The sequence below is a fragment of the Orycteropus afer genome, unplaced genomic scaffold (genome assembly GCF_000298275.1).
Source record: "Orycteropus afer afer isolate SDZICR_OR568_19922 unplaced genomic scaffold, OryAfe1.0 scaffold00136, whole genome shotgun sequence".
In the NCBI taxonomy this organism is placed as follows: Eukaryota; Metazoa; Chordata; class Mammalia; order Tubulidentata; family Orycteropodidae; genus Orycteropus; species Orycteropus afer.
Window position 1 is genome coordinate 3,130,170 of NW_006921723.1, and position 10,961 is coordinate 3,141,130.

At 53.9% G+C, this 10,961-nt stretch overlaps 1 protein-coding gene across 1 annotated transcript; it reads right to left on the bottom strand.

The window, feature by feature from the left end:
* Window positions 1-1,063: 1,063 nt before the first annotated feature.
* HOMER3 (homer scaffold protein 3) lies at window positions 1,064-9,634 on the bottom strand. The gene is made up of 9 exons (XM_007945484.1): window positions 9,621-9,634; window positions 9,377-9,533; window positions 9,063-9,194; window positions 4,626-4,733; window positions 3,303-3,427; window positions 2,443-2,599; window positions 2,026-2,133; window positions 1,859-1,948; window positions 1,064-1,255 (listed from the first exon to the last, which is right to left on the bottom strand). Exons 1-9 carry the CDS (start codon window positions 9,632-9,634, stop codon window positions 1,064-1,066), a joined length of 1,083 nt encoding a protein of 360 aa, XP_007943675.1.
* Window positions 9,635-10,961: the final 1,327 nt, after the last annotated feature.

Sequence of the window (10,961 nt, forward strand, 5' to 3'; positions counted from 1 at the left end):
CCAGCTGGTAGCCCATGACCTCTGCTCTGTGGCCCCAGGTCAGCCCATGAGCTCTGAAGTTGGACCAGACTCCACATATGGATGACCTCAGCCTGGGGTCCCCTGTGATCTCGATTTCTCCCTTTATTATGAGTGGGGTTCATCTCACCTCACAGTTTGTGAGCCTCCAGGATGACATGTGTCACATACAGGAGGTACTCAATGAATGTGCCTTTTGCCATCTGTGGTCTGATTCTCTGGGTTTGGGAACAGGGAGTAGGGTGTTGTCACCTGTGTGTCTCAAGTGCCCAGAAGGTCCTCCCCACCATCCCCTCACGGTTCACCATTCCCAGCAGGTCAAGCCCAAAGCCGGGAAGGCAGACAACCAGCAAACCACAGTGCTGGCCGTTCTGCTGCCAGGCTTCAGAGCAGAGATGCCCCCACTCGGGGCCTGCTTCCTTGTCTCAGCACCACTGTGAGGTTTCAGTGAGGTCACCTTGAAGAGGTGCCCAGTGGACACAGCTGTGTTCTGATAGCTTCTATGCCCACCAGCCTGACACATCTGGGGGTTGTGGCATGTCCTGTTCTCCATGCAAGACAGTATGCTGAGGAAGCCATTCCCTCAGCATGGACTTGGCAGAAACAGTGATCAGGGTCAAAGTGGTGGGGACACGTGGGCTGAGTTTAAGGGGATGGGGCTGCAGTGCCAGGTGAAGCTAGGCATCTGGCTGTGGTGGTCCCCTAGCTTCCCTGTCACCTACGGGAGCGTGGCCTGAGCACCACGGCACAGGGTGGCAAAGTGTACCATGGGGAGGTGGGGAGGGGCAGCACAGCGTTTAGATCCCACACACCACACACGCAGCCACACTTGGAAGTATAATCTGGGTGCTAACACACACCCCAGAATTCTAGAAACTACAAATGAAAAGCTCAAAAATTTCTTCAAGCTGTGAGCAGCCAGGGCCGACCTGGGCCCTCCAGTTCCTGCCAAGGCAGTGGGGCCCTGATTGCTGCCCGAGGCCTGGACCGCACCCTGGGAATCGTCCCATACAGAACCAGCCCCGCCAGCCATCTGGCAGCCAGCTCAGGGTGTGCCCTCTGCCAGGCGGGCCAGGCCTTCCCGCAGCTCGCTCAGCTCGAATAGCTTGACGTCCAGCAGCTGTGTAGCCCGCACCACCTCAGCCCGGGCCCGCTCCCGCTCAGCCCGGGCCTCCTCCAGGCTGTGCTCTGACATCCGCAGCTGATGTTCCAGTTCTGCGTTCCGAGTCTCCAGGTCCTGTGGGGAGAGGGTGGAAGGTGGGGACTCTACCCCTGTCCCCAGAACCCCTTCCCCTTCCCTTTGCTCCTGACTCTACCCCCATTTTCCCCTCCGGTTTCTGGAATGTGCCAACCTCTGTGCACCTCAGACTCTTGGCATGTGTGTTCTCTGCCCAGGAGACAACAGGCAACATTTCTGCAACTTCTCTCCCCCAGGATCCTTCGGGGGACACCAAACCCTTTACTACATCCATGTGCTAGGCTCACAGACGTGCCCCCTAAACATTCTTAGGGTGAAGGCGAAAGCCAGGCCAGTCACTTGTTAGCTGCCATCAAGTCACCCCCGATTCATGGTGACTCCACGTGTACCGAGGAACTGCTCCATAGGGTTTTCAATGATTGTAACCTTTATGGAAGCAGACTCCCAGGCTTTATCTTCTATAGCCCTGCTGGGTGGGTTCGAACCTTTCAACCTTTGGGTTAATAGTAGAGCACAAACTACTCGCACCACCTGGGCTCCTTAGGCCAACCAGACCTGGGTTCAAACGCAGGCACCATGATCTCAGGCTGGGGACTGTGAGGATTTGAGGAGGCTGCCCATCCACCTGCCCACCCCACACACCTGCACCTTCTGTTGTGTCTCATCACGCTCAGCAGCAGCATCTGGGGTCTCCCGGGGAGTCCCCGTCTGGCTCTTCAGTGTCTGGATCTCCTGGAGGGAAGAAGTTGGCTCTGAGGTTCTGGCTCCCCCGAGAGCACTCAGGGAACCCAAGGCCAGGAGATACTCACCTGGTCCTTGGTTTGCACTAACACCTCCAGCTGCTCCCGTGACTGCCCAGGCTCCTTCTCGCCCACTGCAGGCTGCTCCACAGCTGCCTGGACCTCCAGCTCAGCCACCTGTGTAGACAAGAACTGAGTCCTCAAAGCCCCAGGATGCCCCAGCTGGCACTCCCCTGACCCCTGGGGCAGCCTCTTTCTGCTCTCCCCCTGGTTGGGGTCACCATCCCACACTTCTGGACGCTTAGATGGTGGGGTCTGATGCCCTCCAAGTGGGTGTTGTCTCAGACTCATCTGACAGAGCTAGACACTGAGAATAGAACGCTGGAGATGGTGACCTGCTGGCGAACCTAGCACAGAGGCCGCGCTGAGGCGGGAGTTCCAGAGGTTCCCAGGATAGAAGAGGTCTGGGAGGATCTGGGCCCTCACCCGCTGCCTCAGCCGCTCCGCCTCTACGCGCTGAACCTCCAGCTGTTGCCTCCACTGCGCGGCCGCCGCGTTGGCCTCTCGCAGAGCGCCCGCCAGCTTATTGTTGCTGTCCTGCAGCGCGAAGAACTCGGCCTCCCACTGCACCTCGCCCACGGAACTGCAGGGACGCGATAGGGGTAGGTGGGGGCAGGTCTAGTGCCGAGCTGGGTTGGGGGCGGGGCCATAGGGCGCCCCCTGTTGGGAGCTGGACTGCAGCCAGTCAGAGATCAGTCTGCGCAGCGTTCAGGACCTGAATAGGGCCAGGGAAGTGCCCAAGGGCGGGGCCAGGGCGGTGCGGTGCTGAGGTCAGGAGCAGGGACATCCCTGAGGGGCAGGGTCTTGTTAGGGCCGCGGACAGCCCAAAGAGCGGAAGAGGGTAAGGAGGGGCCCAGGGGTTCAGCCCAGGTAGGCGTGGTCAGGACAGGGCGGGGCTAACCACGAGGAGTGACTGAGGCAGGAGAGAGGACATCAGGGGGTGTGGTCGTCAGGAGATTGTCGAATGTGGGGACGGGTTCCGTGAGAGGGGTACGGTCAGCCTTCCCCAACTCCCCAGGCCTTGGGTCCAGAGTCAGTTCCTGCCGCCCTCAAGTCCCTGGAACCCTTCCCGCCCCTCGCTCTGGCCACTTCCCATCCCTGGCCACGCCCTCTGCCTGCCGTCTAGTCCCTCCCCTTCACCCTATCCATGCCCTGCCCTTGCTCAGCCACGCTCTCGGCGCCCAAATCGTTCATTTAGCCCCGCCCCTTCACCTGGCCCCGCCTTCTGTGCCAATACCTGTCTTCTAGCTCCGCCCCCTCTCCAAGCCCTGCTCATTTCCCCTCACCCCTCCGACAGCATCTTCTTGAGCCGCTCGCGTTCGGTGGGGCCGGGGGCATCTGCGCTCTGGCTGCGGAATAGCTTCTCGTCGCTGGGGGGGCCATTGGCACTGACGAGGGGGGTTGGCGGCACCTGTGGGAGGGGGGAGGGTGACGGTGAGGGGTGACTTCCAGCTGATCAATGCTGAGTTAGGGGAATGGATCATGGTTGGGATCAGGGTCATGTCACTTGAGTCCTGACTTCAGTCAGGAGGCTTGAATTGAGATGTGGGAAACTGTGGACCCCAGACAGTCCTCTCCAGCCCTGAGGTCCAGCTGCTCCCCTTCTTTCCTATCCCATTCTCCATGGTTCTGGGCCCAAGTCCAGGGCCTTGTCCCCCTCACCAGCCTGGCCTCATTGCCTGGAGGCAAACCTGAGGCAGTCTAGTTTAAACCCACTGAAATGGTCAGTTTTCAAAAAGGAAGCACTCTGAAACCACCATGCTATTTCCTCCTAGTGATGCCCTTCCCTGCAACCAAAGACCAAACTCCATTTAAGACTCCCAGGAAGTACCACTGTCAACCACTTGGAAAGGGATCAGTGCAGGAGATCCTGGATAGAGTGGGAGAACGATGTGAAACAAAACTCAAAATCACGAAAAAAGACCAGGTTTACTGGTCTGATAGAGCCTGATGAGACCCCCAAAACTATAGCCCTAGTCACCCTTCAGGTCTTGAAGTCCCTTCAGGAATTGAATTCCTTCTGTTGGCTTCCAGCCAAACAATTGATAGGCGTATAGTGTGAATATTTACATCAGATAGATACACTCCTAGATTGATCAATCCTGGGAGAACAGAAAGGCAGTATTCGCACAAGGAGATAGCTGGGGGGAGGGGAAGGAATACATGGGTAACTGCAGGGAGGAAGAGGACAGGGGCTCAGCCTACATTCTCATCCTGCACTCCCGTGCCCCGGGTGCCCAGTCCCAGGCCTGGCACAGTTCATTCATTGCTCTGCACCCTCCTTAGCCTTTTCAACTTCCAGTTTGCAATTCTGTTTAACAGCTTGAGCACCCAGGGACACAGGCACCATGTGTCTGAGCTAATTTCTGTTACTCCCACCTATTGCGTACCTTCCTTGACTCTGTGCCAGGCTAGGCTCCCAATGGCACACTCCTGTGACACCCACTCTGACTTCCCCCTCTCTGATCCCTGCCATGCATCTAGTTTTGCATCATCTGTGTGTATTGGGTCCTGGGCACTGCTGAGTCTCCCACACGCAGCACAGTGTCCAGACCCCAAATACAATTTGACTGGCTCAGGGGCATCTGGGCAGTGTAGGGGTTACTGACCTGGTGGGAGGCAAGCCCCAGGGCTGGGCTGGTGAGCTCTCCCCCATCCTGAGACTTCTCCCGGGCAAGCCTAGCTGCTTCCTTCACTTCTTGGAACTTCTCAGCAAACTGGGGGAGGAAGGGACAACAGAGAGTCAATCAACAAACCCTCAGTGCCCTCCCTCATGGGCTGACCCATCAGGTCACCCCCACCCAGCATTGGTCAGATCTGAGTGGATCTTAGAACTGTACCCAACCCCTCATTTACAAATTGGAAGTGGAGAGATGACTTGGAAAAGGATGCCACAAACAGCAGAGTGGGGATTGTGGCAAGGTGTCTACCTAAACCAAAAAAACAAACTCATTGCTTTCAAGTTGGATCCAACGCATAGCGACAACCCCTCCTTGGGTTTCCGAGGTGGTATCACTACAGAAGTAGGTTGGGAACCTTCCTTCTGAGGAGTGGCTGGGGGGTTTGAACCACCAGCCTTCTGATTAGCAGTCAAATGCCTTAAGCACTATGCCACCAAAGCTCCCAGGTCTATGTGGTATTAAATACAGTGAGCTACCATGTAGAAGGGGCCTTGTTTTTCCTCTCTGTCAGGCTTATTTCAACAAGGAGAGTCTCAGTTTGGTGCTAATTTGTCCTTAATGCCTGGGACACTTGTTAATATCCCTTTATAACAAAAAGGGAGTCAGTCCCTGGGTGGTACAAACAGTTAAGGAGTTCAGCTGCTAACTGAAAGGTTGGAGGTTGGAATCCACAGAGAGGTGCTTCAAAAGAAAGGCTTGACAATTTACCTCCAGAAAATCAGCCACTGAAAACCCAAGGGAGCACAGTTACACCCCAGCGCACGTGGGGTCTCCGTGAGTCAGACTCAGCTTGCTGGTAACCAACAACAGTAACAACCAGGGAGAGCCCAGGAGGTACAAAAGGTGAACGTGCTCAGCTAACTGAAAGGTTGCAGCTTTGGGTCTACCCAGAGGCACCTTGAAGACAGACATGGTGATCGAATTCTGAAAAATCAGCCACCAAAAAACCCTGTGGAGCACAGTCCCACTCTGACACACAGCAGTCACCGTAACTCAGAATACACTCCAAAGTAACTCCAGCAAAGAGATAGGTTCTGAAATTAGTCTTCCTTGTACTAATGTGCATATTTGCCACCTATTTGTGGCAAGTGATCCCGTTTTATTGTTAAGGTAGGGTTATGGATTGAATTGTGTTCCCCCAAAAGGCATGTTGAAGTGTTGACTGTGGGTACCTGTGAATGTGACTTTGTTCGGGATTGGCGTCTTTGAAGATACTATCAATTCACATGAGATTACAGTAGAGTAGGATGGGTCCTAATTCAACATACAAAAGGAGAAGAGACACAGACATAGAGAGCAGACAGCCATGTGACAACGGAGGCAGAGACTGGAGCGATGTGGCCACAAGCCAGGAATCGCCAAGGATCCCCAGAAACCACCAGAAGCTAAAAAGAGACAAGGAAGGATCCTCCCCTTGAGCTTTCAGAGAGATCATGGCCCTGCTGACACCTTGCACTTGGACTTCCAGCCTTCAAAACTATGAGATAATAAATAAGTGAGAATCCACTCAACGGGTGACACTTGGTTATGGCAGCCCTAGGAAACCAGAAGGCTGGTGGTTCAAACCCACCAGCCACACCTCGGAAGGAAGATTGGGCAACCTACTTCCATAGACGTACTGCCTCGGAAACCCAAGGAGGGGTCGTTATGAGGCGAATCGACTCGACCGCAGTGAGTTTTAGTTTTAGGAAACCAGGGTCAGAGGGAAAGGCGAAGGCCCTCAGTGAGATGGACTGCCCCAGTGGCTGCAATGATGGGCTCAAGCACAGCAAGGATTGTGAGGATGGCACAGGACTAGGTAGTGTTTTGTTCTGTTGTACATGGGGTCATTGTGAGTCGGAATCAACTAACAACAACAATAGGAAATGACAGGTAGAATATACAGATAGGATTGTTGTTGTTGTTATGTGCCGTCGAGTCGGACTCAACTCATAGCCACCCCTCCTTGGGTTTCCGAGGCAGTATCACTACAGAAGTAGATTGCCCAACCTTCCTTCCGAGGAGTGGCTGGTGGGTTTGAACCACCAGCCTTCTGGTTAGCAGTCAAGTGCCTTAGCCACTATGCTACTAGAGCTCCTACAGATAGGATAGATTTAAAAAATAAATTTTTCTTAGGTTAATAAGATTAATACATTTTATAATAAATTCTCTTAGGTTAAAAATGATTGTTTAGAGAACATGGTAGTTCATTTTGTTTATGACCCCTGAGACTGTGGCCCCTAGTTACCCTTCAGGTCTGGAAATGAATTCACTTCCACGGCTTCCAGCCAAATAACAGACAGACATAGAGGGTGAACATTTCCATCAGGTAGATACACTCCTTAGCACAACCAATCATGGGAGAACAGAAGGGCAATATTTGCACAAGGCAATAGCTCAGGGGGTGGGAGTGCATGGGAGGGAAGGACATAGAGAAGAGGTAACTCCAGGGAGGAAGTGGGAAGAGAGCTGTTACACTGTGGGGAATTGCAGTCAATGTCATGAAACAAGATGTGTATGAACTGCTGTGTGGAAAATGAATTTGCTCTGTAAACTACACCCACACCACAATAAAAATTAAAAAAAAAAAAACAGTAGTAGCACATACCGGTTACCTGATTTATATATACAAAGGCACCAGTGGGGGAAACATGGTTTTTTCTTTTTTTTTTTCAAAATAGGCCCAAGAGCAAATTGAATATTCATGTGAGAAAAAACCTCTATCTCATACTACTTACAGAAATTAATCCAAAGCTTAAATTTGAAAGGAGTTCCTGGATGTTCTGAAAGGGTCAGGGCTCGGCTGCTAACTGAAAGGTTGGCGGTTCAAGTCCACCCAGGGGTGGCTCAGAAAAAAGGTCTGGTGATCTCCTTCTCTAAATTCAGCCACTGAAAACCAGAGGGAGCACAGTGCTATCCCAACACACATGGGCTGCAGGGAGTTGCTGTGGACTCTGTGGCAACTGGTTTTTAAGGTGGAAAGAAAAACAATCAAGCTTCTAGAAAAAAAACAGCAAGGAATATCTTCCTGACTTCAAACAGGACACAGAAAGCACCAAGCATCTAAGGAGAAAAGGAGCAGAGACAACATTGAAATACAGAAATGGGGGGTGGGGAGCAGAAGAACAAAGAAAACCAAAGACACATGGAAACAATTGGCCTAAGGGACTGGTACATCATGCGATCTTCAGCCTATATGACTATGAGACCAGAAGAACTAGATGGTGCCTGGCTACCACTGTCGACCACTCAGAGGGGAATCAGTGCAGGAGATCCTGGATAGAGAGGGAGAACAATGTGGAACAAAACTCAAAATCATAAAAAGAGAAAAAAAGACCAGGTTTGCTGGGCTGATGGAGCCTGGTGAGACCCCTGAGACTATGTTCCCTAAATGAGTGAACTCACTCTTGTAGCTTCCAGCCAAAGAATAGGCAGGGATAGGGGGTGAACATTTACATCTGGCAGATACACTCCTTGGAGTGATCAATCGTGGGAGAACACAAGGGCTGTGTGTGCACAGGGAGACAGCTCAGGGGGCAGGAGTGCATGGGAGGGAAGAACACAGGGAAGAGGTAACTATGGGGAGGAAGTGGGAAGACACCTGTCATATTGTGGAAAATTGCAGTCAATGTCATGAGACAAAATGTGTATGAACTGCTGTATGGAAGATTAATTTGCTCTGTAAATTTTCACCCAAATCACAATAAAAACTTAAAAAAAAAAAGAAAGAAAAAATGGCGGGGTGGGGAGTGAGGAAATGAGAAAATAGCTCCCAGGCCACCCCTCTACCCATTTGATAGATGGTATCCAGAGAAGCGCAGGGTGTGTCCAAAATCAGAGAAAGCGTGCAACAGAGCTGGGACTCCAACCAGGGGAGCTCGGAGGCATTCAAGGAGACCAACAGCTCTTGCCCTAGACTTGGCTCTGACTCCCGGCAACCCCACGTGTGTATGTAGAACTGCTCTTTACAGAAGGGCACCAGGCCTTTCTTCCAGGGTACCTACCACTGGGCGGGGTCAAATTGCCAACCTTCAGTGAGTGTTGTTGTGCGCCATCAGTTGATTCTGACTGACAGCAACCCTAAAGGACAGAGTGGAACTGCTCCATAGGGGCTCCTAGGCTGTAACCTTTATGGGAGCCGATCATCAAGTCTTTCTCCACAGAGCTGCTGATGGGTTTGAACCACTGACCTTTTGATTATCAGCTGATTACCACTGCACCACCAGGGATAGTCAGGCACAAACCATCTATGCCACCCAGGGATCTGGAAGGCCTTGAGGCTAGTCCAATTCCATGTGCCCATTTGGAACTGCCTAAAGTCCCCAGTTCACCCACGAGAAGCCCCAATCCCAGCCCTGTCCTTCCCACCCCACCCTGTAGGCCTACCTGGGTCAGATGTTGCTCAGAAGCAAAGCCAAGGCCGTAGACAGTGTTGGCACGACTGTCTGCCCACTGCCCAAACTTCTGGGAGGTTTTGGTGAAGGTCATGTTGGGGGTGACAGTGCTGTTGATGATGGCCTGAGGGGTAAAACTCAATGAACATGAAACTCTCTGAGCATCAATTTGGAGGAGGGCTCAGAGGCCTCGTTCAGAGTCATTTCAGGAGGGAGAGACTACAGCTCAGGAAGGTGCAAATCACCCCTGGCCAGGGGCACACAGCAGGGACCCCCAGCGCCCCCTACCCCTGTGGCCCCCCGCACCTTGGCGCCTCCAATGCTGATGATGCGGTAGACATTGCGGGTGGCATCGTAGAAGTAGGAGACGGTGAGGGCGTGCTTGCCCGCGGGGATCCAGTTCCGCTTGGTGGTCGGGTCAATCTGGAACACGTGTGCTCGTGTGCTGAAGATAGGCTGCTCCCTGGGTGGGACAGGGTGCTCAGGGACGGGTGGGCAGTGCTGCCAGGGGCAAGGCCAGGGCAGGACAGGGCAGGGAGGGGATGCTCACCTGGCTGTGGACATTGGTCAGGCTGGGCTGGGCGGGCTCCAAGGGGCAGCCAGAGGGGGGCAGGAACTGCTGGTTCAAAATGTTAAGTGCTGGACTGCTAATCGAAAGGTTGGCAGTTCAAACCTACCTAGAGGTGCCTCGGGAGTCCTGGCTATCTACTTCCAAAAGGTTGCAGCTTTGAAAACCCTGTAGAGCAGGGTTTTCCCTGCATACATGGGGTCACCATGAGTCGGAATCAACTCTGCGTAACTAACAGCATCACCACCACCGTATGGGGGGATCCTCTCTAGAGGAAATTAGATACAGGCTCTGAGGGTCCTGTGGAGTGAAGCAGGTCTCTTAGCATCCCTGGCATCCCAACATAAACGCCTTCACCATCCTGGTCATTGGAGCTTTCCTGTGAACCCCCACAATCCCAAGCTAAGAGAACACTACTTTCTTCTAGATCCACCTAGCCCACCACACACCAGGGCTAGGAAGTAAAACTGGGGCATGCCCACAGGTTGACTGGACCCAGGAAGGACCTCCAGCTCTGACCCTGGGACAGAGGCACCCCTAGGAGTCAGGGTCCAAACCCCCAGGGAGCCCCAGCATGGTTAGAAGGATAAGATGTAGCCACACAGGTCCACCCTGGGGACAGTGTGGACTCCAGATAGGGGCCACGGCTGTCCCCAGCCTGTCCGTTGGTTCCTCTAGCCACCACCCTACAGAAGCCAGGACCAGCTGCTTGGAAGACTTCCTGACTCTCCCCCTGCACATCCAAACCTGCATCCACTGGGTCTTAGGGGACCCAGGAAGGGTCAAGGTGGGGGAGGTAAGGGGAGAAGGGTGCCTGGCCCAGCAGCCTCTGTGGTCAGAGGGGGGTGCCCCTCCACCAGGCCTGGGCAGCTGCTGTCCCGGTCACAGGTCTGAAACCCGAGCTCCTGGGCTGGGGGAGGGGTGATCGCTCTGGTCCGGGCTGGGGGCAAGTCCTGGGCCAAGCCGAAGTGAGTGGGGGGGACACGGAGGTCCCCAGAACTCAAACCCTTCAGTCCGGCAGCTCCTGCCAGGACTTGCAGCGTTCAGGCAAAGTTACTCATTCCGAGTCATGCGCTTCGGACGCCGCCCGCCTGCGTGGGGCTCCAAGAGGCGCCTGACCCAGCCTGATGCCCAAAGACCCCCAATCCCGCTGAGGGCAATTCCCCACCCCGCGCGCCCCAGTCCAGGGGACCTGATATTCAGCCAGAACCGGAGTCCCCACTTGCGCCAGGAGTGGGGCGCCCTGTGTGAGCCCCAACTTCGGAACGCATGGACCCTGGAACTTCGGGGATCCCCTGGACTATCCCGCTATTCCAAGTTCAG

Coding starts and splice junctions, on each gene's coding strand:
- HOMER3 (XM_007945484.1), bottom strand. Junction 9,195..9,376: donor TCAGCATTGGAGGCGCCAAG/GTGCGGGGGGCC, acceptor TTTACCCCTCAG/GCCATCATCAACAGCACTGT. Junction 1,256..1,858: donor AGACACAACAGAAGGTGCAG/GTGTGTGGGGTG, acceptor CTCTCCCCACAG/GACCTGGAGACTCGGAACGC.